General features: G+C 38.6%; 1 protein-coding gene across 1 annotated transcript in view; it reads left to right on the forward strand.

Moving 5' to 3' along the window:
* Window positions 1–4,059: 4,059 nt before the first annotated feature.
* Window positions 4,060–25,232, forward strand: part of PLCXD3 (phosphatidylinositol specific phospholipase C X domain containing 3) — a gene marked incomplete at both ends in the record, with an annotated part of 183,193 nt that continues 162,020 nt past the window's right edge. Inside the window, one exon of the mRNA XM_082837240.1 lies at window positions 4,060–4,162. Coding sequence (XP_082693366.1) covers window positions 4,060–4,162 — 103 coding nt within the window. The remainder of the gene's footprint in view (window positions 4,163–25,232) is intronic.

The following is a 25,232-nucleotide window of genomic DNA, read 5'->3' on the forward strand; positions in this document are numbered from 1 at the left end:
AGCTTATGATTCCGACCACTAGATTGTATTTAGTGAGTATTAATTAGCTTATTTTGGACTTGTATATAAGATGTAGATGTAGAGGAAGAGAGAGGGGTACAACCAAAATCTCTGCAGGGTTAAAATGGTGGAGGCAAGTGGAAGCTGTCACTTTTTTCTACTTCGAATTTAAGTGTAAAAAGCATTTTTATATGCTTAAAATACAATAATTCCATCTTATGATGGAATATCTGGGTAGAGGTTGCAGAGAATGATCAGAAAGCATTGATTATTAGTAGTTAGTTTTTACAAAGATTCTTTATTCCCCTTTTGTATGTGTTTTCTTTAAGTTTGACTCTATAAATACATATTTATGAACACCATGTTTTTTAATGATTTGGCCGAGTTGTTTTAAACAGAGCTCCTCTTTAAAAATATTATTCAGCTGAAATGTGTTCTAAAGTTTTCTGAGCTGTAAGAATCCTTGTTTTTCGGAACGTAATTCAACATCAATTTAATATAAAAAATAAAAAATATATAAAAAATAAAAGTATATATCTCCAACAATTGAGAAATATTATGAACTAATGAAAGAAAACATGTAGTAAAGAGCCATGTATTTCTGAGTGGAGGAGGATATGAAGTAAGAAAATGTTCCAAATAAGTAGCATGTTTATAAACTGTGTATAGTGTCGTTTTGATCGACAGCTGAGGATTACATGAATAAGTTTTAATAGGAGCAGGAAACCACTGCAGTAAGTCATTCTCCTCTTTCCATTTATGCTTAAAAATTTTTTAAGGATAAGTTTTTTTAAGTTTTTCTCAACAGCACAATTAAAAATCATTAGTATTTTTTCATCTCTGTTGTAATGATAAAAATGTTGATCCATACCTTGAATTCTCTGAATAGAGTAAAACAACTAAATATTTTCATTCCTCCTCCTGCTATTGCCAGCAGCTATATGTTAAGAAATAATCATAAAGGAAACAGAAAGATAGAATAATAGTGTGATGGTTAATTTTATGTGTCAACTTGGCTAGGCTATGATACCCAGTAGTTTTGTCAAACACTAGTCTAGATGTTGCTGTGAGGGTATTTGTGGATGTGATTAGCATATGTAATTATGTGACTTTGAATAAAGCAGATATTACTTTCTATAATGTGGGTGGGTCTCATCCAATCAGTTGAAGGTCTTAAGAGCAGAGGCTGAGGTTTCCCGAAGAAGAATTTTGTTTCAAGGCTGCAACACAGAAATCCTACCCGGGTTCCCAGCCTGCTGGCCTGCCTTTCAGATTTGCCTGCTCTCATGATTATATGAGCCAATTCCTTAAAATAAATCTCTCTATATGTCTATATTTATATCCATATTACTGTGTCTCTGGGAAACCCTGACTAATACAGTGGGCAAACTAAAGCCCATAGAAATTATATGATTTTTCTAATATCATTTAGTAAATGGTGACCAAGCTATAATAGAAAGACGGGGAAACTGGGTCATAAATTGCCTTAAAATATTGATTATAATTCTGGGAAAGAAATTCATAAACTATCCACTTTCAGCACCGTCCTTTTTAGTGGCTCGCATGCAGAGAAATGTAGTTTCATGAAAAACCAATACAGTAAAAAATCTGAAGTTCAAAGCAGATAAAACAAGGGAGGGATTGTTTGTTTGCTTTACCAAAAGATAAAGGGTACTATTCTTTAGAGAGGCATATTTCCTCAACATTTAAGGTGGTTTCATTTTTTTAAAAATGCTTTGTAAACTTTCAGGGACACATAGGTTCAACACAATTGAATAGGGCATGTTTTTAAAGTGCATCTTACTAAAAAACAAAATCCCAAGATTCAATAATTATTTCATTCTCTTGAAAATGAATATTTTATAAAGATAGAAGTGACAAAGAGAGGGAAATACACATTTTTATCTTAATAAACAGAGGTCTCACATTTTGTCTGATGCTTTGCTGATAACAAAGCTCTTTCATTACACTCTTTTCTGGAAGCTTCACCACAAATCTCTGAGTTACTCTCACCATTTTATGATGGAGACAACCAGGGCTGACAGAGACTAGAAGACTTGCCTAAATGACTCAGAGACAGAGCAGCCAATTCCCAGATCTGAGCTCTCCTCATTGCCCTGCAATGATGCCCACAGAGCACCAGCATTAGCCAGAGGGTGGTGTTTGTAGGTCTCTTGACCAGCAATCCTATAGTGAGCTGAATTCTCACCCTAATCAAAAGGATATGTGGGGCTTCCCTGGTAGCGCGGTGGTTGGGAGTCCGCCTGCCGATGCAGTGGACACGGGTTCGTGCCCCGGTCCGGGAGGATCCCGCGTGCCGCGGAGCGGCTGGGCCCGTGAGCCATGGCCGCTGAGCCTGCGCGTCCGGAGCCTGTGCTCCGCAATGGGAGAGCCCACGGCAGTGAGACGCCCGCGTAGTACAAAAAAAAAAAAAAAAAAAAAAGGATATGTGAGTTCTACTGTGCTAACAGGAATATTAAGATTTACCTTGGGAAAAAAATCCCAGTACATCCTTTCTCATTCTTAAAGATAACCCTACCATGTTCTTTTGCAATTATGAATTGATTCCATGGGAGAACAGAAAATTTGATCACATGGATAAGTTATTCTCTCTCCTCTCTCCACCTTTCCCACAGTGCTCCCTATTTGGAGTGAATATTCTTTGAGTTCTGCATCCTTGTACAATAAGCCGGCTTTAGCTGTGGTTGTTTTTAAAAAATGCTATATGGTTTACTGAATTGAAAAAAAATATCCCCACATTTTACAGCTCTCTCTCCTACCTTGGTTTTCATTTTCCCAACTTAACAGCATTTACTTTAGGAAAAGGATTTTACATCACTGGCGCAAAGAACAGAGGCACCTTTATTGCATCTACATTCACTGGGCTGCAAAGACCCCGCACATTTTCAGTCCGTTGCTTATCATTCCTATTCAGGCCATCCCTGGACTCATCACATTTGTGAGATTTGATTTTTCTCCTCTTTCTCATCTGAGAGCAGGTGGACCAAGACAGTTCTTTGGAGGCTCGACAAGTGATTTCTCTTGAGAGAGGCACACCTCTCTAGTCTGCCAAGGAATGAAAATTCAGACAATCACATAGATCATTTTGAATGCTGCCAAATAAATTCCACCAAATGCTACTGGCAATAATTACAACATGTCACTGGGAAATGTGGTGATTTTCTTCTAGCATCAGGCTTCAGCCTTGTCCTGAGTGCCACGAAAATGACACAGAGAGGACATAAACAGCTTTCTCCATAGATATAGCATACATTTCTCATAATCAGGGAAATGAAGGGGTTGATGTGCTTCTTTACCTTGAACAGGGTGCCAGGGATTAAGTAGGAACCACCTGGAACTTACTGTTCTTTGCTGACAGCACACTTGTCAACTACTCCAAAAATTAGGCAAAGTGGTGAAGAAAGACCACCATTTTGTTATAAGCAGGGCTCTGGGCCCCGACGGAGGAAAGAAAATAACCTGTTGTAGCTTACAAAAAGAAAAGCTCTTCTGTAAGAATGGAAAGTCCTGATAGCCAGTATGAGAGTCAGCTCCCCAGGAGGTGATAGCATCCCAAAGTCTACTAGGATTTTAGGGTCAGCCACAAGATTGTCTTTTATACAAGCAGGGCTAGGAAGTCTCATCAGAGGACCGAGCAAGGTCATGGGCAAAGCAGCTGTGTGACCCAAGTTAAAAAAAGAAAAAGGAAAAAAAAATATAGTAAGAAGACAAGGAACGCTGCAGAAATGGCGAGAAAAGACAGAGACGCATAGGAGGGATAAGACAGGAGGAGGGAGTCGGGGAGGGCGGGGAGAGAGGAGAAAGCTGAGCGCGGACGTCAGGAACAAAAGCTCCAGCGGAGTCTGGCGGAGGCACTAAGGGAGCATGGGGTGTTTTGAATAATTATTAAAATTAGCATGTGTCTGCGCCATCCTGTGGGTGTGGCGCGCAGCGGAGTGTAAACTCTAGCGGGGCTGGAGCAAACATTCGATTAGCGGCAGCAGCCTGCCAGCCTGCCCGAGGAGCGTGAGGACCAGCGCGCGGCACAGCGACCGCACGATGGCCTCGTCTCAAGGGAAGAACGAGCTGAAATTCGCCGACTGGATGGCCACTCTGCCCGAGAGCATCCACAGCATCCCCCTCACCAATTTAGCCATCCCAGGTAGGCGCGCTGAGGCTGCCGACGGGGCGCTCGGCGTCCGCTCCACCTGCCCCGCCCTGCTTTATCTGCCACGAAGTGGTAACTTGCCACGATGCCCGCGGGAGGGAAACTCGTCTCCAGGGGTGGGTCTCGGCCAGGAGAGTGCGTGCCTGGGAGCCTCCGGGCTCCTGGCGTTTTCCAAACGTCTGGGGACCGCGGCGCGGGGAGTCAAGGTGACTGATTTCCCATGGGTTTTTGAAGCAGGTTGTGTGAGAAGGCTGGGGCAGGGGAAAGGCTTGGCTCCAGGACGGCCCCTCGTGGCCCCCTGCCACGTTTTCCCCGAAGACTCGGGGCTGGGGGCGATTTCTGGGGCTGTGGGGTGATAGTGACCGGCGAGAGCGAGCTGCTGTCCTAAGGGCTCGGCTCCGGCCCGTGGACCTCCCACTCCATCCCTGTCACGGAATCAAGCGGATCTGGTGGATTTCTCTGTTAGAACCTTACCCGAGTCATTAATATTCGTCCCTAGTTTCCTTTAAAGAGACAAAGCGCTTCCCGAAGAGTGATGAAAGTTCAGGGACCCGCGGCGGCGGCGTGATCGCTGCCCTTGACCGGGAGCTGAAGGGGGAGAGGAGAGGAGGCAGCAGTTTCCTGATCTGCGTGGACCTAGAGGGCCTGGCCGGGTGGCCGCCGTCTGGATTTTGGTCCAAGGGCTGTTAGCAGCCTACAGCGCGCGGGTCAGGAAAGCAAACCCTCGTGGACCGTGCATTTGTTGTTCGGGACAGAAGCTGGGCAGGGGAACCTGCGTGAGCTGCGGTGGAGGGGTGGGATTAATAGGCAAATCTTAGGGAAAAGATGATTGCGGTGGTGTCCGGACAGGCTAGCAGGACGGAAGCCCGGGCAAAGCGAGGAAGAGACTGGAGGCATCCAGAGGCTTCAGCATAGCGCGCACGACTGGGACCAGAGGACGAGGCAGGTTTTTGGGACGGGAACGCAGCAGACCCTAGTTCGGATGTGCAGGAGGGAGGGTCGTTTCAGGACGGTGTACCACGGTGACAGCTGGGGACACAGCCATACTTCGTTGACTTTTCGCTTGGGCTGAGGGTGCAGATGCCTGACCCTTCCAGGACTCAGCTTAGAGGGCAAAATACCCTGCCCCAAGCTGTGCCGTGTTATCAAGTTCAACCTTCTGGTCTGCCTTCTCTAGATCTGCCCTATCCGGCGCCCCCTCTCAGCCACTGGGGGAAATCATACTTTAAAAAAAAAAAAAAGAGGAAAAGATGGGTTTTCTTTAAAATCCCAAGAGTCTCTAACCAGTAACCCTGGAATTGATCAGTAACTCAAATCAATGGTCGTTCATCAAGTGGATGTTTGGCAGTTATGATAGGCACAGGCTACACTCTGAGAGCCAACCCTGGAAGGGAAGGTTTCTTCTACTTTTGTCCTTCTTCAAGAGGTAGCTTCCCAAGAGCCCAGGTGTCTCCAAGGAAAAGAACAAGACAGCTTCTCCACTCTGCACTTACCCTGCTCACTGGGTGAGCCTGGGGTCGCTCTTTTGAAGGAGACCATAGAAAGCACAGAACTTTGTTGGCAAAATTCCACTCTCACTTCCACAGGCATTCCTATCCTCTTTTCTTCCTTCCTTTTTATTTTTTGGTTTTTAGAAGGTTACTTTTACATGGTCTCACCTGAGAATTTGTGTTCACATAAAAGGTAAGAAGGGCAAGGACCCTGTTGCCAGCCTCCTGATAGGTGACTCTCCAGAGACACAGGGAGGTTAAAAGCGCAAGTTCACATTGCAAGTTCTGAGGGATGGTATGATACCATGTCTGAATCTAACTTACTTTTTTATAATACTTCACTTTTCAAAGCCCTAGCATGTAGCCCAGATCACATAATCCTTCCCCAAACCTTGTGAAGCAGTCGATGCTGATAAGTATTAACTCCATTTCACAGATGTGAAAATTACACCTCAGTGAAGGGAAATGACCTACAATCAGTTCAGTGATATAACCCTTAAAATGGTCCTTAGGAAAAAATCTCCTAGGAATTTTGGAGGGAAATGCTTTGGGGTTTGTATCTGGATGATTCAGCAACAACAAGTACTAATCAGGGTGAGAGGACAAGGGAATAGGCATTAGCAGGAACAGGATGAATTTTCTTTCCACAGGACAAAGTGAAAACCTGAGGTCAGAGGCTTTGATATTCTGATAGTCCTACAGCAGAGACATACTGATGATGGCATTGGATGCAGTGGGAATTTCCACTACTTTCCCTCGTAGTTGTATACTCAAAGTGGATCCCCTGCAAAGCCTTCCATTCTCACCCTCAATACTTCTGAGAAAAAATAAACCCCTATTTCACCAATCTACACGCCTGAATTTCTCCATGATTCTGTAATGTACATCTGGCAGATCCACACATATAAATCCAGGTTTAAAAATGGGCTTGATACCTTTCCACATTACTCAACTTGTGAGAATTTTTGGAGGAAAAAAGACGTTCAAACTTCGATAGTCAGGGAAGACTAATTGGACACTATTAAACACTAATGGAATAATTGCCTTAAAATCATGCTAATAGCTTCCTGGCTGCTGCTTGTTTACTTGGCCAGTTGCTACAGCTTGAATTAAGTAATTATCTCCACCATTTAAAACCACTCCTGATGTACCACACAAGTGTTTTTCTGTAGAAGGGAACGGCTGCTCGGTCATCCTCAAAGCTTCAGGTTTTCCTAGGTGGAGCAACTGGAGAGTGAAGAGCTGTCTAATTATGAAGCCATCCACCTGGGGCAGCTGATCTGGATCACCCAGAGCTAGTGCAAAGAACAATCTGCAGGTGTGTGATATTCCCCACCAGGTGTGCAGTTCTGGCCTCTTGAAATGTTTCTCAAGTGTCTGCATCTTGATTGCTTTCATAACAAAATTTCTCAGTGGCTGTTTTGCATTGAAATAGCCTCACGATTCGGTATTGACTGGCCTAAGGAATTAAATTAGTAATCGGTATTAGTAGTTTTACTTTCACTTTATTTTTCAAAGGAATGGTAGTGTCGTAACACACTGACAGTTACTCGGATTTCGGTCTCATTTGTCTTTTCTTCCTATCTCTGATGACACCAAGCTAAGTTTTCATTCATACATGTTTGCTTGACAATATCCTGGCATTTTGGTTTATGAATAATGTGTCCTGTCACCACAAACAGTTGAGAGAGGATAAACAGGGATGGAAGCAGGGAGACAAAGTATCAAATTCAGGTGAGGTCTGATGAATTTCTGGCATCTTTGAAGCCGAGTTCTAACTCTATAATCGTAGTGCTGCCAGAACCATTGTAAAAAGATCCGTCATGGGAGCAAGCAAGCTATTGCTTGTAATTTGTTGGTGATCTGGATCTATGACAGGGAGTCATTCTGTCCCAAATCTAAAAGATCAGGAAGGGTTTTTACTCCATAAGAGGGGTCCGTTATGCATTTTCTGATATGTGATGAAAGTCTTCTTCACATAATACAGTAAATTGACCATGTAATAATGAAAGATTGGCTAAAATGTTGTGGGACTAGAATCTCAGAAAGAGTGTATGTTTCCTTGGTGTCAGAGTTGATTACTGAGTTGACCACCAGTTGGCCTTCGAGCTGGACCCGGGCAGAGTTTGCTTCCCCCATCTCCTGTCTTTGGAATGTACTTTCTGCCCACTGTTCACACAGTGGGAACCATTTTCAAGGATGCAGCCTTGAGAGAGCAATGTGTTACTGAGACCATCTGGACAGTGTAAGTGGCTGAACCTCTTTAAGGCCTCTATATAAACTTTTAAGATTCTGGCGGGTAGGTGCGGAGATCCAGTCATCTTGCAGCTGCCTTAAAACAAGCTTCTTAGGTAAGTTCCCTGCTTAGTAAACTTGCCACCTATCAATCTGGAAGTGATATGCCTTTCTTTGGTTTCTCCCTTGCCAGTTTTCAAATCAAAACTTGAACAGGAATTGTTAATTGTACTTTAGATAAGGAACACAGAAATGCTTTAGAAATCGATCACTGTTCTTGTAGATTTTGTACACTCTTCCAGAAAATGCTAACACCAATGAAAAAGAACCATCTTACTTAGGGAAACTAGATGTTTATATAGCTCCAGTTTCTGTGTTCTTGTGTTGGCTTTTATTAGTTTTAAATTTCTTCTTGTTGTTCCTGGAGCCAACTATCTTCCTTTTCCTTATAATTTACTATTTCTATTTTGATTGGGATGAGACAATCTACAGAGCAAATCTGGGACTGGGTCTAATTGTACAAGTTTCTTTTAAAACACAGGGCATTTTTTTTCATTATTTTAGTTCTGATAGTGATATGGAAGTTAATTTTTCAAGCAATCAAAAAACAACAAAATTGTTTAGAATGACTATCTTTCTTGTGTTGCCTTTCCAATTCCCAGTTTTGGTTTTGGTTTTGGTTTTGCTAAAAAGAAAAAAATTGAATATCTGGAACATAATTTATCGTACTGGGGCTTGCTCTTGATGAATTGAACTGAATCACCAACTATTACTAATCAATATAAAATGATACTTCCATCATTTTACAAAGTGCTTTCTGATGAACACACATGCTTTTCACATGTTCTATCAATAGTCTCCTAAGGCCTTGCTACTCAACATTGATCCAGGGACAAGCAGCATCAGCATACATGGGTGCTTGATAGAAATGCAGCGTCTTGGACCCCAGCCCTCAGGCCGATTTAATCATAATCTGCATTTTAACAAGGTCCCCAGGTGATTTATATACCCATTTAGTTTGAGAAACACTGCCTGGAGTATCTCTAAGAGGAACCTTTCTGTAAGCGGCAGAGCCAAATTTAAATATACATCTTTGACTAAGTTCTTTCTAATGGACCATGCAGTCTATCTGTGAGTGTTAAAATTTACAATCAGGCTTAGAGCCAGAGCCCCCATATCTGACTCAAGGCTAATGGCCCAGGTTGGGAACATTTCTGATAACTGACATTACAGTTCAATAAAATCACAATAAAAGTGATTTAATTGCTACCTAAGTGTGCAAATTAGGTCACTGTGACAAATGTAAAATCTTCCCCCTCATTTCCTTAAAGTCCTGATGCTCATTGATAACAGCCGTCAATAGCACTTAAAATCAGACCATCTGGTGATGCTACTGGTCACTAATGACAATTTAGGAGACACTCCATATTGGTTCTTGTCCATTTAATCCCACTTTTTTGTGCGTGTTACAGGACCAGCTACTTTTGTTATATTTATAGGTCACAGATTTGTTCACCTTATCTATAAACTAAAACTTTTCAATATTGCTCTGAAGTAATAGTGGCATCATAAATGCAAACTGTAGTAATAATCAGCATCAGAAAGATCTCAAACACAAAGGTCAACAGTAACTTGAGTTTTGATGGAAAGAAGATCAATCTTCGTATTTGCAAACCATACCTCATTTATTCAAATCATGGTTTATATGGAATAGAAACATGCATAAATGTGGTTATAACTCACTTGCTTGAATTTTAGTTATTTTAGCATAATCAGTGCGCTAAAAGAGTTAAAATTTTAAAAAGAACCTTCAAGTTTTTAAAATAGATACGTTTATATGTTAAGGCTCACACACTTTACTCATATGAAGATTTCTCATATCATTACTTAGTTTCTTGTATCCTATTTAATTCCAACCCTACCTAATGAAAATAGAAAGAATAAGTTACAAAGAAGAGGAGTAAAACTGTTGAGTGACATACATCAGCAATAAAAATAGGAAATATTTATGAGGAAAGACTAATAAATGAGGATACAGGGACACAAAATGTAATGTTCCCTAAACTCTATCAGCCCCAAAGTAAAATCGGAGTCATGTTCATTGTCAGTTTTGACCGCTCTCAAGTACCTCCTTCATGGGCTTCCAAATAGTTCTAGAGGGCTTCCCTGATGGCGCAGTGGTTAAGAATCAGCCTGCCAATGCAGGGAATACGGGTTTGAACCCTGGTCCGGGAAGATCCCACATGCCGTGGAGCAACTAAGCCCGTGGGCCACAAATACTGAGCCTGCTCTTTAGAACGACTAATAAGCCCGCACACCACAACGACTGAAGCCCTTGTGCCTAGAGCCTGTGCTCCACAGCAAGAAAAGCCACTGCAATGAGAAACCCACGCACCGCAATAAAGAGTAGACCCGCTCACCGCAACTAGAGAAAGCCAGTGAGCAGCAATGGAGACGCAACGCGGCCATAAATAAATATATAAATAAAATAATTAAAAAAACCCAAATAGTTCTAGAAATCTCTGGAAAAATTCTTAAATATGTTTTATAAACCGATTTTGTGGGCTAACACACGTAGTATCAGCGATTTTCCTTCTTTCCTGTTTTGGGGGAACCTATGGGGAGTTGTCATGTTTGCTGCTTTGACATGTAGAGGAACTGTACTTCCATAGTTTTATACCCAAAACACCACTGCTGCTGGCAGACCCACCAGGGCTTGTGCTAAGTCTGCAGAGGCCCAACACTGAGGATGTTAGTGAGTAACAAGGACCTTGGATTCCACTATGGTCAAAGGCTCTCAGAACTGGGTTTCCCCCATTGTGGAAGGTGCTGATGCCAATTCTACTGCTTACGCTGTCACTGCTGAAGCCATGAGTGCCAACACTGCCAGATCCTTTCAATCCTTTTGCTTTTTGTATGGATGCCAACAAAAGAGCTCTTTGAATTTATGTTGATTCTTTTGGTGTTGCCACCTTGCCCTAGGACTCAGGTATGAGTTTATGAGGGCCGGGCAGAGGACAATAGGTTTTATTCTGTACTCTGCATCATTCTCAATGTTCATTCACTCTCTGCATGCACATGTGCATGTGCATGTGTATGTGTGCATGCCCATAGGTGTATCAACTTTCTCTTAAGATAACTTCTTTTCCAAGAAGCTTCTTGATATTTCCTATAAGTAGACCTCTGGTGCTACCTAATTAATCATTCCTCCAGACAGGTCCAGAGTAGGAACAGAAGCTGGGGTCCATACTGTTCCCAGTGAACAGCCTGGGACAATGTAAATAGAGCCAAATAATCTGATAGACCTAAGGTAGTTATTAACACCTTCATTGCTTTAAAGCACATTAATAGAGTAATTGATGTGTTCTGAGCCTTCAAGAGAAGGTTAAATCTCATACACACATATGCACACATTTTAACTATCGTTGGTTAAAGGGGTCAGCTCTGTTAATCTGGAAATTTTACCTATTACCGCCAATGAGGTTTATCCATAACCATTACCCATGGGCACTCAAGGAACTTCTAGGTACAATCATGGAGTTTGTTATCCTCAAGAAGCTTATAGATTCTCTTAGTTCTCTTTCTCTGTGTAGGGTTAGGAGCAGTCTCAGAAGACTGGGGACCAGAAAATTATAAAAATCATATATTCTAGAAGGCAGGGGAAAGTGAGAGAGAAAATGACCATGGTTCAAATGAAATTCGGCAACCAGAAGCTTTCTACAGCACCATATGCTTTTATTATGCTCTATTAAGAGAGGAAGATGGGTCAGAAGGAGACGGTTAAACATGCTTGAGAAGCTGCCAGGATTAGTCACCTCCGGAGATCAGGTACTGAAATGGATGGTCCATTGATTTGTTAGATGTGCTCTTGTTATGTTCCTATATTTCATTATAGATCCTGGGAGTGGACAACTCTTACACCACTCTATCTTAAATGTCAGCTAATATTACGTTTCACATAGAAGAATTCTTCTTGTGAATTAATTTTTATGAAGCAGCCATGTTTATCCTTGGTCAACATTATAAATGATGGTTGTGTTCCTTGATTCACTTGGAGAATTTTTCTTCATGAAGGGAAGTGGACTCTGATGAATGAATGACAATCTTAGTTGCCTTGTAGGCTTCCCTGGAGGTCCCCTCTGTCTTGTTGGCTGGTGAAGAGGAAGATGTACTTGAAGGGGTCTTCATGGGCAAATGGGAACCTATTTCAATACACAACTCTGACTATACTCCTCTGTTGCCATGTGGAGGAGGAGGAAGATGAGAAGAAGGAGGAACAGGGCTGTCTCAGCACAGAATTAGCCCTAAACACACTCCTGCCATGACCTGCTCTGGGCTTTTCTCAGGAAAAAAAAATTGGTCAAGGAGATATAAAGGAATCACCTTGAAAGTTGCTAGAAAGGAAGGCTGCAGAACTGTCACCCCTCATGTCCTCATTTCTCTTTGCATCAGTTCAAATTCCTTGGGTCTAGCATTAGAGCTTCACTCTTGAAAATGTCCTTAATTCTCATCTTACTCTTTCTTGTTCTGCTTACTTGGAAGAAACTCCAACTCAGTTAAACTCATTTTTCTACATTTTCCAATCCCAGAAAACTTCAGTGGCTAAATATTTTTGAAGAAAGAGTACACAGCCTGGATGGCTCCACTAACTAGACATTTTTGACCATGAATCTTACTGCACATCCTTAGTAATCTTACTGCATATCCCTAGTAATCTGACTGCATATCCCTAGTAAATTCATTTTCCTATTCTCTGAGATAATAACTTCATACTCTTCTTGCTTCTCAAATCAATATATCCCTCCCACCTCACTCTAAACTTATGACCTCACCTCTTATTTTACAGGAAAAAAATAGATGCAAACAGATAAGAACTTTCTCAGTTTCCCACAATTAACCCATCACCCCCCTGCATCTATTTCTGCATATTCTGTATTTTCTTTAGGTAAGAAGAAGTCATGACCTGATCCTACCTAAATCTAGCTTCTCTACTCATGGTCTGGATCTCAGTCACTCAAATCTCCTACGTTTGATCTCAAATTTATCCCCTCTCTTTCCTGCCACTACCGGATCATTTCAGTTGCTACACAAACATATATTACTATCAATATTACCTCTCTTAAAGAAATAAAAATCCCCCTTGACTCCACACCTGTGTCTCTATCCACTGCACTATTTCTCTGATATTTGTAAAAATATCCCCTCTGTCTTCAGGTTATTTCCTTTCCTCTGCCTACTGCATACTAATCTCATTATTTCCCTACCACTGCACTAAAATTGTTCTTATCTAGGTTGCCAATGATTTTTTTTGCTAAAGTTAATGGATAATTCTCTATCATCTTATTTGACTTTTCAGCATCGTTTGATGTGACTGACCACACTCCTCTTCTTGAAACATGTTCTTCCTTTGGTTTCTTAAGACACTTTTTGTGTGTGTGTGTGTGGTTAAAAAACACATGACATAAGATTTACCCTGTTAATTGTTTTTTAAGTGTTCAGTATTCTTAATTATAAGCACAAAGGTGTATAGAAGATCCCTATAACTTTTTCATCTTGCATGACTGAAACTTTATACCCATTAAATAGCAACTCATCATTTTCCCTTCCCACTAGGCCCTGCAACCACCATTCTACTTTCTACTTTGATGAAGTAGATACCTACTTCATGTAAGTAGAATAATGTAGTATTTGTTCTTCTGTGACTGGATTATTTCACTTAGCATAACGTACTCAAGGTTCATTCATGTTGTAGCATATGTCAGGATTTCCTTCCTTCTTCACAGCTGAGTAATATTCCTTTGCATGTATATACCAATTTCGTTTATATATTCATCTGTCAGTGGGCATTTAGGTTGTTTCTGTATCTTGACTATTGGGAATAATGGTGCAATGAACATGGGAGGGCTAATATCTCTTTAATAGCCTTTTTCAATTATTTTGATTAAATACCTAGAAGTGGGATTGCTGGGTCATATAGTAGTTATATTTTTAACTTTTTGAGGAAATGCCATATTGTTTTCTGTAGCAGCTGCGTCATTTTACATTCCTACCAACAGTGAACAAGAGTTCCAATTTCTCCATATCTTCACCAACATTTGTTATTTCTGGGTTTTTTTTTTTTTGATAATTACTATCCTAACAGGTGTGGGTTGATATCTCATTGTGGTTTTGATTTTAATTTCCCTGATGATTAGTGATGCTGAACTTCCGTTCACGTGCCTGTTGGCCATTTGTATGTCTTTTTAGGAGAAATGCCTATTTAAGTCTTTTGACATTTTTTAGTCAGGTTATTTGGTATTTGGTTGTAGGAGTTGATATATTTTGGAAATTAATTCCTTACAGATATATGATTTGTAGATGTTTTCTCCCATTTCATAGGTTGCATTTTCACTCTGTTGATTGCTTCCTTTGCTATCCAGAAGTTCTTTAGTTTCATATAGCTCCACTTGTCTATTTTTTCTTTTGTTGTCTGTGCTTTTCATGTGGTAACCAAGAAATCATTGCCAAGGTCAATGTCCAGAAGCTTTCCCCTCATGTTTTCTTCTAGAACTTTTACAATTTTAGGTCTTACATTTAGATCTTTAGTTCATTCTGAGCTTATTTGTGTATGATGTATGGTCCAGTTTCATTCTTCTGCATGTAGATATCCATTTTCCCAACACATTTGTTGAAGAGACTAAACATTCATCGTTGTGTATTCTTGACACCCTTGTCGAAGATCAGGTGACTGTATATGTGTGGGTTTATTTCTGTGTTCTACATTTTGTTCTGTTGGTCTATACGTTTGTCTTTGTGCTAGTACCATACTGATTTGATTGCTTTAGCTTTGTAATATGTTTTGAAACACAAAGGTTTATGCCTCCAGCTTTGTTCTTCTGTCTTAAGATTGTTTTGTTTATTTGGAGTCCTTTGTGGTTCCATATGAATTTTAGCATTGTTTTTTCTATTTCTGTAAAAAAAATGCCATTGAGATTTTGACAGGGATTGCTTTGAATCTGATTACTTTAGGTAGTTTGGGTGTTTTAACAACACTAAGTCTTCCATCCACAAACAGGGGATGTGTTCCCTTTTATTTGAGTCTTCTTTAATTTTTCACAAATGTTTTTCAGTTTTCTGAGTACAAGTCTTTTACATCCTTGGTTAAGTTTTGTTTGTTTGTTTGTTTGTTTGTTTTTGGCCATGCCATGCGGCATGTGGGATCTTAGTTTCCCAACCAGGGATCAAACCCGTGTCCCCTGCTGTGGAAGTGTGGAATCTTAACCATTGGACCACCAGGGAAGTCCCCCTTGGTCAAGTTTATTCTTAAATATTTTTTTCTTTTTGATGCTGTTATATATAAGATTGTTTTCTTAAATTCCCTTTTGGATTGTTGATTTTTAGTATATAGAAATAAAACTGATTTTTGTATGTTGATTTTGATCCTGCAACTTTACTGAAAGCATTTATTCTAACAGGTTTTTGTTGATTTTGTTGTTGTTGTTGTTGTGTGTATGTGTGTAATCTTTAGGGTTTTCTACATATAGAATCATGTCATCTATAAACGGAGATAATATTAGTTTTTTCTTTCCTATTTGGATGTCCTTCATATCTTTTTCTTGCTTAATTGCTCTGGCTAGATTTCCAGTACTATGCTGAATAGAAGTGGTAACAGTGGGTATACTTGCTTTGTCCTGATCTTAGCAGAATCATTTTCAGCTTTAACTGTGATGTTAGCTGTGGGCATTTCATTTTTTATGTTAAGGTAAATATCCTTCTGGTCCCAGTTTGTTGAGTATTTTTATCATAAAAGGGTGTTGAATTTTGTCAAATGCTTTTTCTGCATCTATAAGGATGATCATGTGATTTTTACCCTTTATTCTGTTAATGATGTATCACATTGATTGATTTTCATATGTTGAATGTTCCTTGCACTCTTGGATTAAATCCCACTTCGTCATAGTGTATGATTCTTTTAATGTGCTATTGAATTTGGTTTGCTAGTATTTTGTTGAGGAATTTTGCCTTTATATTCATCAGGGATATTGGACTATAGTTTTCTTGTAGTGTCTTTGGCTAGCTTTGGTATCAGCGTAATGCTGGCCTCAAAAATGAGTTTGGAAGTGTTCCCTCCTCTTTAACATTTTAGAAGAGTTTAAGAAAGATTGTCATTAACCCTTTAAATATTTGTGAGAATTTAGCACTAAAGCTGCCTGGTCCTGGGCTTTGCTTAGAGATTTTTAATTACCGATTCAATCGCCTTATTAGTTATGGGTCTGTTCAGATTTTCTATTTCTTCATGATTCAGTCTTGGTAGAGTGTATGTTTCAAGAAATTTATCCATTTATTCCAGGCTATACAGTTCATTGGTATAAAATTGTTCATAGTAGTCTCTATTAATCCTTTTTGTTTATGTGGCCTCAGTTGTAATGTCTCTTTTACATTTCTGATTTCATTTATTTGAGTCTTCTCTTTTTTTCTTAGTCTTACTATAGGTTTGTCAACTGTGTCTATCTTTTCAAAATACCAGCTCTTAGTTTTGATGATTTGTTAAAGCTATTTTTCTATTCTCAGTTTTATGTATTTCCTCTCTAATCTTTATTATTTCCTTTCTTCTATTAACATTGGGCTTAATTTGTTCTTTTATTTTCTAACTTCTTGAGGTATAGAATTAGGTTGTTCATTTAAGATTTTTTTTAATGTTTTAAATCAGAAAAGACATACTGTACTTGTTTGAAATTTTTTGCCTTAAAAGAGATCTTTCTTCTTTTTTTAATGAAGGTGTTTATTGCTATACACTTTGTTCTTACTAATGCATTTGATGCATCTCATAAGTTTTGGTATGGCATGTTTTCATTTCCTTTGTCTCAAGATATTATCTAATTTCCATTTTGATTTCTTACTTGACCTATTTGTTATTAAAGAGTATATTGTTTAATATCCATATATTGAAGAAATTTTCAGCTTTATTCTTCTATTGATTTCTAGTTCAATTTTATTGTGGTCAGAAAAGACACTTGGGGCTTCCCTGGTGGCGCAGTGGTTGAGAGTCCGCCTGCCGATGCAGGGGACACGGGTTCGTGCCCCGGTCCGGGAAGATCCCATATGCCGCAGAGTGGCTGGGCCTGTGAGCGATGGCCGCTGAGCCTGCATGTCCAGAGCCTGTTTTCCACAACGGGAGAGGCCACAACAGTGAGAGGCCCACGTAACACACAAAAAAAAAAAAAAAAGAAAAGAAAGAAAAAAAGATAAAGAGAAGACACTTGGTATGATTTCAATCTTTTAAATTTATTTAATCCTTTTGTTTTGTGACCTAACATGTGATTTATCCAGGAGAATGTTCTGTGTGTGCTGGATAAGAATGTATATTCTGCTGCTGTTGGATGGAATGTTCTGTGTAATTTGGTCTATAATGTTGTGTTCAAGTTCTCTGTTTCCTTGATCTTCTGTTTGAACCTTCTATCCATTATGAAAGGTGGGGTATTGAAATCTCCTATTATTATAGAGTTACTGTCTATTTATCCCTTCAGTTTTGTCAATGTATGCTTTATATATTTATATACTCTGATGTTGGGTGTCTATATTTATTTATAATTTATATATCTCCATTGTTATGTGACCCTTATATGACAGTTTTGTGACAGTTTTTGACTCTTGGACAGTTTTTTGACTTAAAGTCTATTGTGTCTGATATAAATATAACTGTTCCTACTCGCTTTTAGTTTCCATTTGCATGGAATATATTTTTCTATCCTTTCATTTTCAGTCTATGTGTGTTCTTAAATCTAAAGTGAGTATCCTATTTCAACAGCACATTAAAAAGATCATGAACAATGATCAAGTGGGTTTTATCCATAGGATGCAAAGATTGTTCAACATACACAAATTAATAAATGTTATACATAGCATTAATATAGTAAAAAATAAAAATCACATGATTTCTCAATAGATGCAGAGAAAATATTTGACAAAATTCAATGCCATTTCATAATTAAATCTTTCAACAAATTAGGTATAGAGGGAATATATCTCAATGTAATAAAGGCCATATAGGACACATTCACAGCTAACATCATACTCATATGTAAAAAGCTGAAAAGAGTTTCCTCTAAAAACAGGAACAAGACAAGGGTGCCCACTCTCACGGCTCCTATTCAATCTAGTACTGGAAGACCTAGCCATAACAATTCGATAAGGAAAGAAATAAAAGTCATCCAAATAAGAAAGGAAGAAGTAAATTTTCTCAGTTTACAGAAGACGTGATCTTATATATAGAAAACCCTAAAGGCTCCACCAAAAAACCTGCTAGAACTAATAAACAAATTCAGTAAAGTTGCTAGGTACAAAATCAATATACAAAATTTAGTTGCCTTTCTATACACTAAAAACAAAATATCTGAAAGAGAAAAAAGGAAAACAATCCAATTTACAATAGTAAATTGAAACAATAAAATACTTAGGACTATAGGTACCCTTCATTTTTTGAAAGTTCGCTTTATGCCATTTTGCTTTTATGAAAGACCTACATTAGTACTTATTTTTCTAACCAAAAAAAAAAAATCTGAAGATTTTCACTTTTACGAAAAAAAGCAAAAGGCAAAAAGTGTTCAAATTTATTTTGCAGTGAGTCATTACAAAGGCAGCACTCACTCTGAGCTGCCAGAGTGACACTTCTAAGCTCCATCCCTGGGAGCTATGTTCAGTGTCTCAGCATCAAGCCACCATACATTGAACTGTGTCTGTGAGCATCTTTGCATTATCTTGATTTATTTTATACATCAATTAACAACATCTGTCCTAATTGCTTCTTTGATTTATGCCATTTCTGTTTACAAAAGGTTTCATAGGAACACTCTACTTTCAGAGAGTGAGGGAAACCTGTAAATTTAACCAAGGAGGTGAAATATCTGTACACTGAAAATTATGAGATGTTGATGAAAGAAATTGAAGAAGACAGAAATTAATGAAAGATATTCCATGTTGTGGGATCAGAATAATTAATATTGTTAAAATGCCCATACTACCCAAAGCCATCTATAAATTCAATGCAATCCCTATAAAAATTCCAATGGCATTTTTCACAGAAATAGAAAAAAAAATCCTAAAAGACATATGGAACTACAAAAGACTTGAATAGCCAGAGCAACCTTGAGAAAGAAGAACAAAGCTGAAGCATCACACTTCCTGATTTCAAACTATACTACAAAGCTATAGTAATCAAAACAGTTTTCTACTGGCATAAAAACAGACATGTTGACCTATGGAATAGAATCAAGAGTCCAGAAATAAACCCATGAATATGTGGTCAACTATTATTTGACAAGGGAGTCAATAATACTCAATGGGAAAAAGATAATCTTTTCAATAAATGGTGTTGGGAAAACTGGCAAGAGAATGAAATCGGACCCGTTTCTTATACCATACACAAAAATTATCTCAAAATGGATTAAAAACTTAAACATAAGGGCTGAAACTATAAAACTTCTCAAAGAAAACATAGGGAAAAGCTCCTTGACTTTGGTCTTGGCAATGATTTTTTGGATATGACACAAAAAACACAAGCAGCAAAACTGAGAATGAATAGGTAGGACTACAACAAACTACAAAGCTTCTGCACGGCAGAAGAAACAATCAACAAAATGAAGAGGCATCCTAAAGAATGGTAGGAAATATTTGGAAACCATATATTTAATAATGGGTTAATTTTCAAAATATGTAAGGAATTTCTACAACTCAATAGCAAAAAACAAATAATCTGATAAAAACTGGCAGAAGACCTGAATAGACATTTTCCAAAGAACACATACAAATGACCAACAGGTACATTAAAAGATGCACAAAATCACTAATCATTATTAGTTACTAGTCATCTAGTTACTGTCATCTCCCACATGAATTACTCCAAAGGCCTCCTAACCAGGTTCCCTGACCTCTTTTTGCCTTTCTACACAGAGTATCTTTTAAAAGTATAAATCAGGTACATCATTAACTTGTTTAAAACCCTCTGCATTTATACTAAAATTACTGGTCCCTATCTCTCTGACCTCGACTCTTTCTACCCTTTGCTTACTCACTAATCCCAGCTATTCTTTCTGGCCCTCATACCCTCCAGATTCCTCCCTGTCTTAGAGCTTTGCTTGGAATCTTCCTCCAGATTATCAACAGCCTGCCTTCTTCTCCTTATGGCCTCAAGTATGATGCCTTCTGCTCAGGAGATATTCCCTGACTGTGTTAGCCAATGCAGTTCACCTCCACCCTCATCATTTTTTCTAACAATTGATTGGCTTATCTTCTTCATAGTGCTTGGGTAACAATAATTAATTTATTTATATCTTATTGTCTGTCAACTAGGTAGAATATAAGCACCTTGAAGGCAAGACCTTATTTGAATCTTTTCTAGTGCCCAAAATATGCCTGGCCTATAGTTGTGTGGTATATATATGTTGACAGATGAAAAAGCCAGTATAGAGGGACTCTGATCTTGCACAAAAGATTCTGTTCTGTTGATCTGAGAACAAGCCAACCTAAAGAAATTATTCAAGTCAGCTCCATTATTCAAAATTTTTAACAAGTCTGGATCCAAAATGGGTTAATTTCAGTAAAGGGATGATCTCAGTGAACTTTAATAAAGACTATATATTAAATAGACTATTTATTAAATGGGCTCAATGTTTTTTGAATGAGACATGATAATTGAACAAAATGAAATAGAAATTTGTTTTATACAGCAGTTTTTAGCCATTATGGCACTGAGTGTTCAACCAATTTCTTATAATTTATATGTTTATATACTTAATAATTGTTACAATAAAGACTTTGAAGAAATATTAGATTGGCCTATGCCTTCAAGGAAAAAAAACTTTGCTATCTTTAATACTGCTTTGATTTTAAAGTTTTGTATTTCAGTTACCTATAAGTTGGTAATTCAAGTATGATCTGTATAGTGACTTATTGAACCAAAATATAGTAATAATATTCAACTCCACAATTATTTTGAATAATGCTTTTATTAGCCTCTGTAAAGGAATATGAGGAATTCTATTAAAATACAACAAAAGTATACATGATAACCACAAGGCAAAAAAGAGGATCCATCTACAAAACCAATATAATGGATTTAAAATGTCACGTACAAAAGATGTAAGAGCTGTCACTAAATTGCAGAAATGTGTTAACATGGATGAAGTCAAGAAAGGGTTGAGATTAAAACAATGAAGACAATACCAAGATCTCTCTTTGCTATACTTGGAACTAGAAGTAGTATAAGGAAAGGTTAGAACATTGTTTAGGGCAGATGGTGTGAAATGAACAAATGATAAAAAGAAATAAGGACTATGTAATTCAGGCAGAGGAGATATAGTTTAAAAATGCTGGCTTTGGTTTCAAACACCTGGGGTTTGTAGCATGGCTTTGCCATTTATTAGCTCTGTGCTTCAGTTTTCTCAACTAAAATGTGGGGATAATAATAATACTTCATAGACTGTTATGAGTACTTCATAGGTATAATACTTCTTAGGTTGTTGTAAAGATTAAATGAAGATGCGTGTAAAGTGTCTAAGAAGGCCTGGTGTACATGATATTACCTACTCATGTTTCACTTGTGATTTTCAATCAGGATGAATAATCTTCAGAAGAAAAGTGAGAGGATTGTAAGAAAAAATGTTTTCAAATGTGTTCAAGCTTTTGTGCCAAGGCAATGTATATCTCTGGGTACTAAGGGGGAAAAATGATAAAATACTATAGAATCAAGGAATCATTTCTAGAGATTGTGAAAACTGAGGTATAAAGGTATGCAAATGTCACAATGTCCAAAAGAGGAAAAATAAATCCCAGCAACTTCATATGGTAATATCTGAATGATTTGTAAGTGATTAAAAAAGGAAGTGATGGTAAAGGATCACTTTGTACTGTGAAAAGTGAATCAGTTGGTTGACATGGGGCCCTGATGGCAGTCCGGGATCTGCAGCCAAGTGTTGGGCAAGTCACTTAACTCTACTAGGTCTGTGGTGTTACATCTGTAAAACTGCTTGGCAGTTAATGTTGTGGACAAACTTGGTTCAAACCATGACTCTGCTATTTACCAGCTGACTCAGGGGAGTCACTAAAAACCCTCTGAGTTACAATTTCCTCAGCTCCCAAATGGAGATAATGACAGTACCAAACTCACATCCTTTATGGTGAGAATTCAATAAAATAAAGTATCTAGCATGCCTGTCACAGAATAAATGGTCAATAAATGTAACTGTTTTTCTCATTCCATCATGTCTAATTAAGCTCATTTACTTTGCTAACAGGGTCCCTTGTGGGACCTACCTGGCTCTTTGCTTTTGTAGCTCCTTTTCCCTTGTCTCCCCTCAGTCAAAGCCTGTTGACTTTTCTCTTTTCCCTTTGCAGGCTCAGCCCTGCAATAGGCTCCAGAACCCATCCCACCATAAACAAGGGAATGTAAAGAGGGCCATTTCATCAGTTTCCTTACTGCATCTAGTACTCAGCTTCTAATGCAGCTGCGTAGAGAACAATGAACTGTTGTAGGAGGGGCACACATGAGTAGCTCAGAGAGGGGAACGGAGCTTCCCATTGGTGATAAAGATATTGGCCAGGTAGACCCAGTGGCAAGTGATTAGAAGAATATCCATATCCAGAGAGGACAGGGTCCAGCATTAGTTCTGGCCCAGCACAGAGAACAGAGTCCAATACATGGACAGAGATAATAAGAAACCTACAAGCAGATTTCCCAGAAACACAGGGAAACTTCAGCCAGGTTGAACTTGCTCACATGAAGTTTACTTGTCCAAGTCTGAGCTTTGGACACCACCTTAGATGGTTAAACTTTTCTCTTTAAGTTCTTCAGCCTCAGGCTGTACCCATATCCTAGAATGAGAAAAGTTCTGTATAATTCTTCCCAGTCCCACCCAGTCCCAGAATACCTTGTGCCTGCCGGAGGTCTCTTTCACTGTGATTTATGAGAAAACTCCTGATTGTTACATGTTGATACATTAGGTAACAGAGGCTAAATTTTAAAATGATTTATAAACTTGAAGATTAATTGGAGCTATTTTGACAAGCTTTAACAAGAGTCAAACAAAAAAATCAAAATATAAAATATGTAAAATCACGTCGACAGAAACTTGATTTAACTGTGGTTTGTGAGAAAAGGATCTAGGGCACATAGCCAACTGGGAGCTGGCTGTAAGTCAGTAGGGTGACATGGCAGCAATAATGTGTATGCACACGTGGGTTGCAGCACCAGATATAGTTAGCAGAGCAACGGGTATAATAGCCTGGCTGACCCTGTGCTGGGCAGAGCCATCTGCAACATGGTGCTCTGTTCTGGGCTTCAAACTTTTACGGAGATTTTGGAAAGCTGCAGGGTGTAGGGGGAACAAGGGATTGTGGATTGTGGGGAGGGCTTTACCGAGTCATTGACTCTGAAGTTTCTGGAAGCCAACTTTCATGGGAATATAGCCACCTCTCTTCAGACATATGAAGGAGAAGTCTATGAAGTTCTAAATTAAAGCAATAAAAAAAAAGAATTTAAAAGGATGAAGATTTTGGCAAGCTGAAAGCAAGGAAGAACCTTTTATCAATGTGATTTTTACCCTCTCTAGTAGAAATGTGTAAAGAGAGCTGAATGGTTATCTTCAAAACATTTGCATTTACACAGAATTTGATCCAGATGACCTCTAAGGTCTTTTCTGCTTCTAAGACACTGTGATTTTGGATATATTACTTATTGTCTCATAACATTAGTTTCTTATATTAAAATGGGGGTAGAAATAGTACCCATCTTCATATGATTGTTGTATAAATCAACTCACTGATCACTCTTTCTGCCTTAACCTGTCCTCCATCTGTAGCATGGTTTTGCTCTTTTCCCTTCATTTTTATAGTTTTACTTATTGTTTAATTGCCTGGAAGAATTTAGCAATCTCTTCTAGCAGGAAGGATATGAACAGAAAATTGAGTACCCCAGGAACAAAGCCCATTTTAATTTAAGTCCTGAATATTATTTCCAGGGCTATTAGATTAAGAATAATATTTTGGTGTATCAGTAGGCAGAATTTATTTTTCTCTGTGTCAATGTAATTATTGAAACTGACCACCTGTGATAGAAGATATGCAGCTTCCCAGCTGCAATCATTCCATTACCCACACACAAATTGGGATTCCCTGGGCCTTTCCTGAAGTCAAGATGCCAGAATGACCCTAAGGACCTGACTTCAAGCAAAGTTCTTGAAAGAGAAAACAACAACTTTGAGTTCAAAATGTTTTTCTCCTTAAAGCCAGCTTACTCTCCAGACATCTCATTATGTTAATGTGCAGTTCATCCAAGGACCATTTCAAATATTTAATGGGGGTACACTATAGAATTTGGCAACAATAAATATCAAAGAGTAGAATGATGGTTACCAGGAGGTGGTGGAGAGGAGGGGGAACTGGAGAATTGTTTAGTGTGATTAGAATTTCAGTTTTGCTGAAGCTCGCCTCGGTTTTACTGGAGATCTCTTGTACAACAATGTGAATATGCTTAACACTATTGAAATGTACACTTAAAAGTGGTTAAGATGGTAAGTTTTATGTTATAGTTTTTTTTTAAAAATCTTTATTGGAGTATAATTGCTTTACAATGATGTGTTAGTTTCTGCTTTATAACAAAGTGAATCAGTTATACATATACATATATTCCCATATCTCTTCCCTCTTACATCTCCCTCCCTCCCACCCTCCCTATCCCAACCCTCCAGGCAGTCACAAAGCACCAAGCTGATATCCCTGTGCTATGCGGCTGCTTCCCACTAGCTATCTACCTTACGTTTCGTAGTGTATATATGTCCATGCCTCTCTCTCGCTTTGTCACAGCTTACACTTCCCGCTCCCCATATCCTCAAGTCCATTCTCTAGTAGGTGTGTATCTTCATACCTGTCTTACCCCCAGGTTCTTCATGACATTTATTTTCTTAAATTCCATATATATTTTTCTTCTTAAATTCCATTTTTTCTTAAATTCCATATATATATATATAACACATATATATGTGTTAGCATACGGTATTTGCCTTGCTCTTTCTGACTTACTTCACTCTGTATGACAGACTCTAGGTCCATCCACCTCATTATAAATAGCTCAATTTCGTTTCTTTTTATGGCTGAGTAATATTCCATTGTGTATATGTGCTACATCTTCTTTATCCATTCATCTGATGATGGACACTTAGGTTGCTTCCATCTCCTGGCTATGGTAAATAGAGCTGCAATGAACATTTTGGTACATGACTCTTCTTGAATTATGGTTTTCTCAGGGTATATGCCCAGTAATGGGACTGCTGGGTCATATGGTAGGTCTATTTGTAGTTTTTTAAGAA

Source organism: Leucopleurus acutus, assembly GCF_964270905.1.
Source record: "Leucopleurus acutus genome assembly, chromosome: 3".
Lineage (NCBI taxonomy): Eukaryota > Metazoa > Chordata > Mammalia > Artiodactyla > Delphinidae > Leucopleurus > Leucopleurus acutus.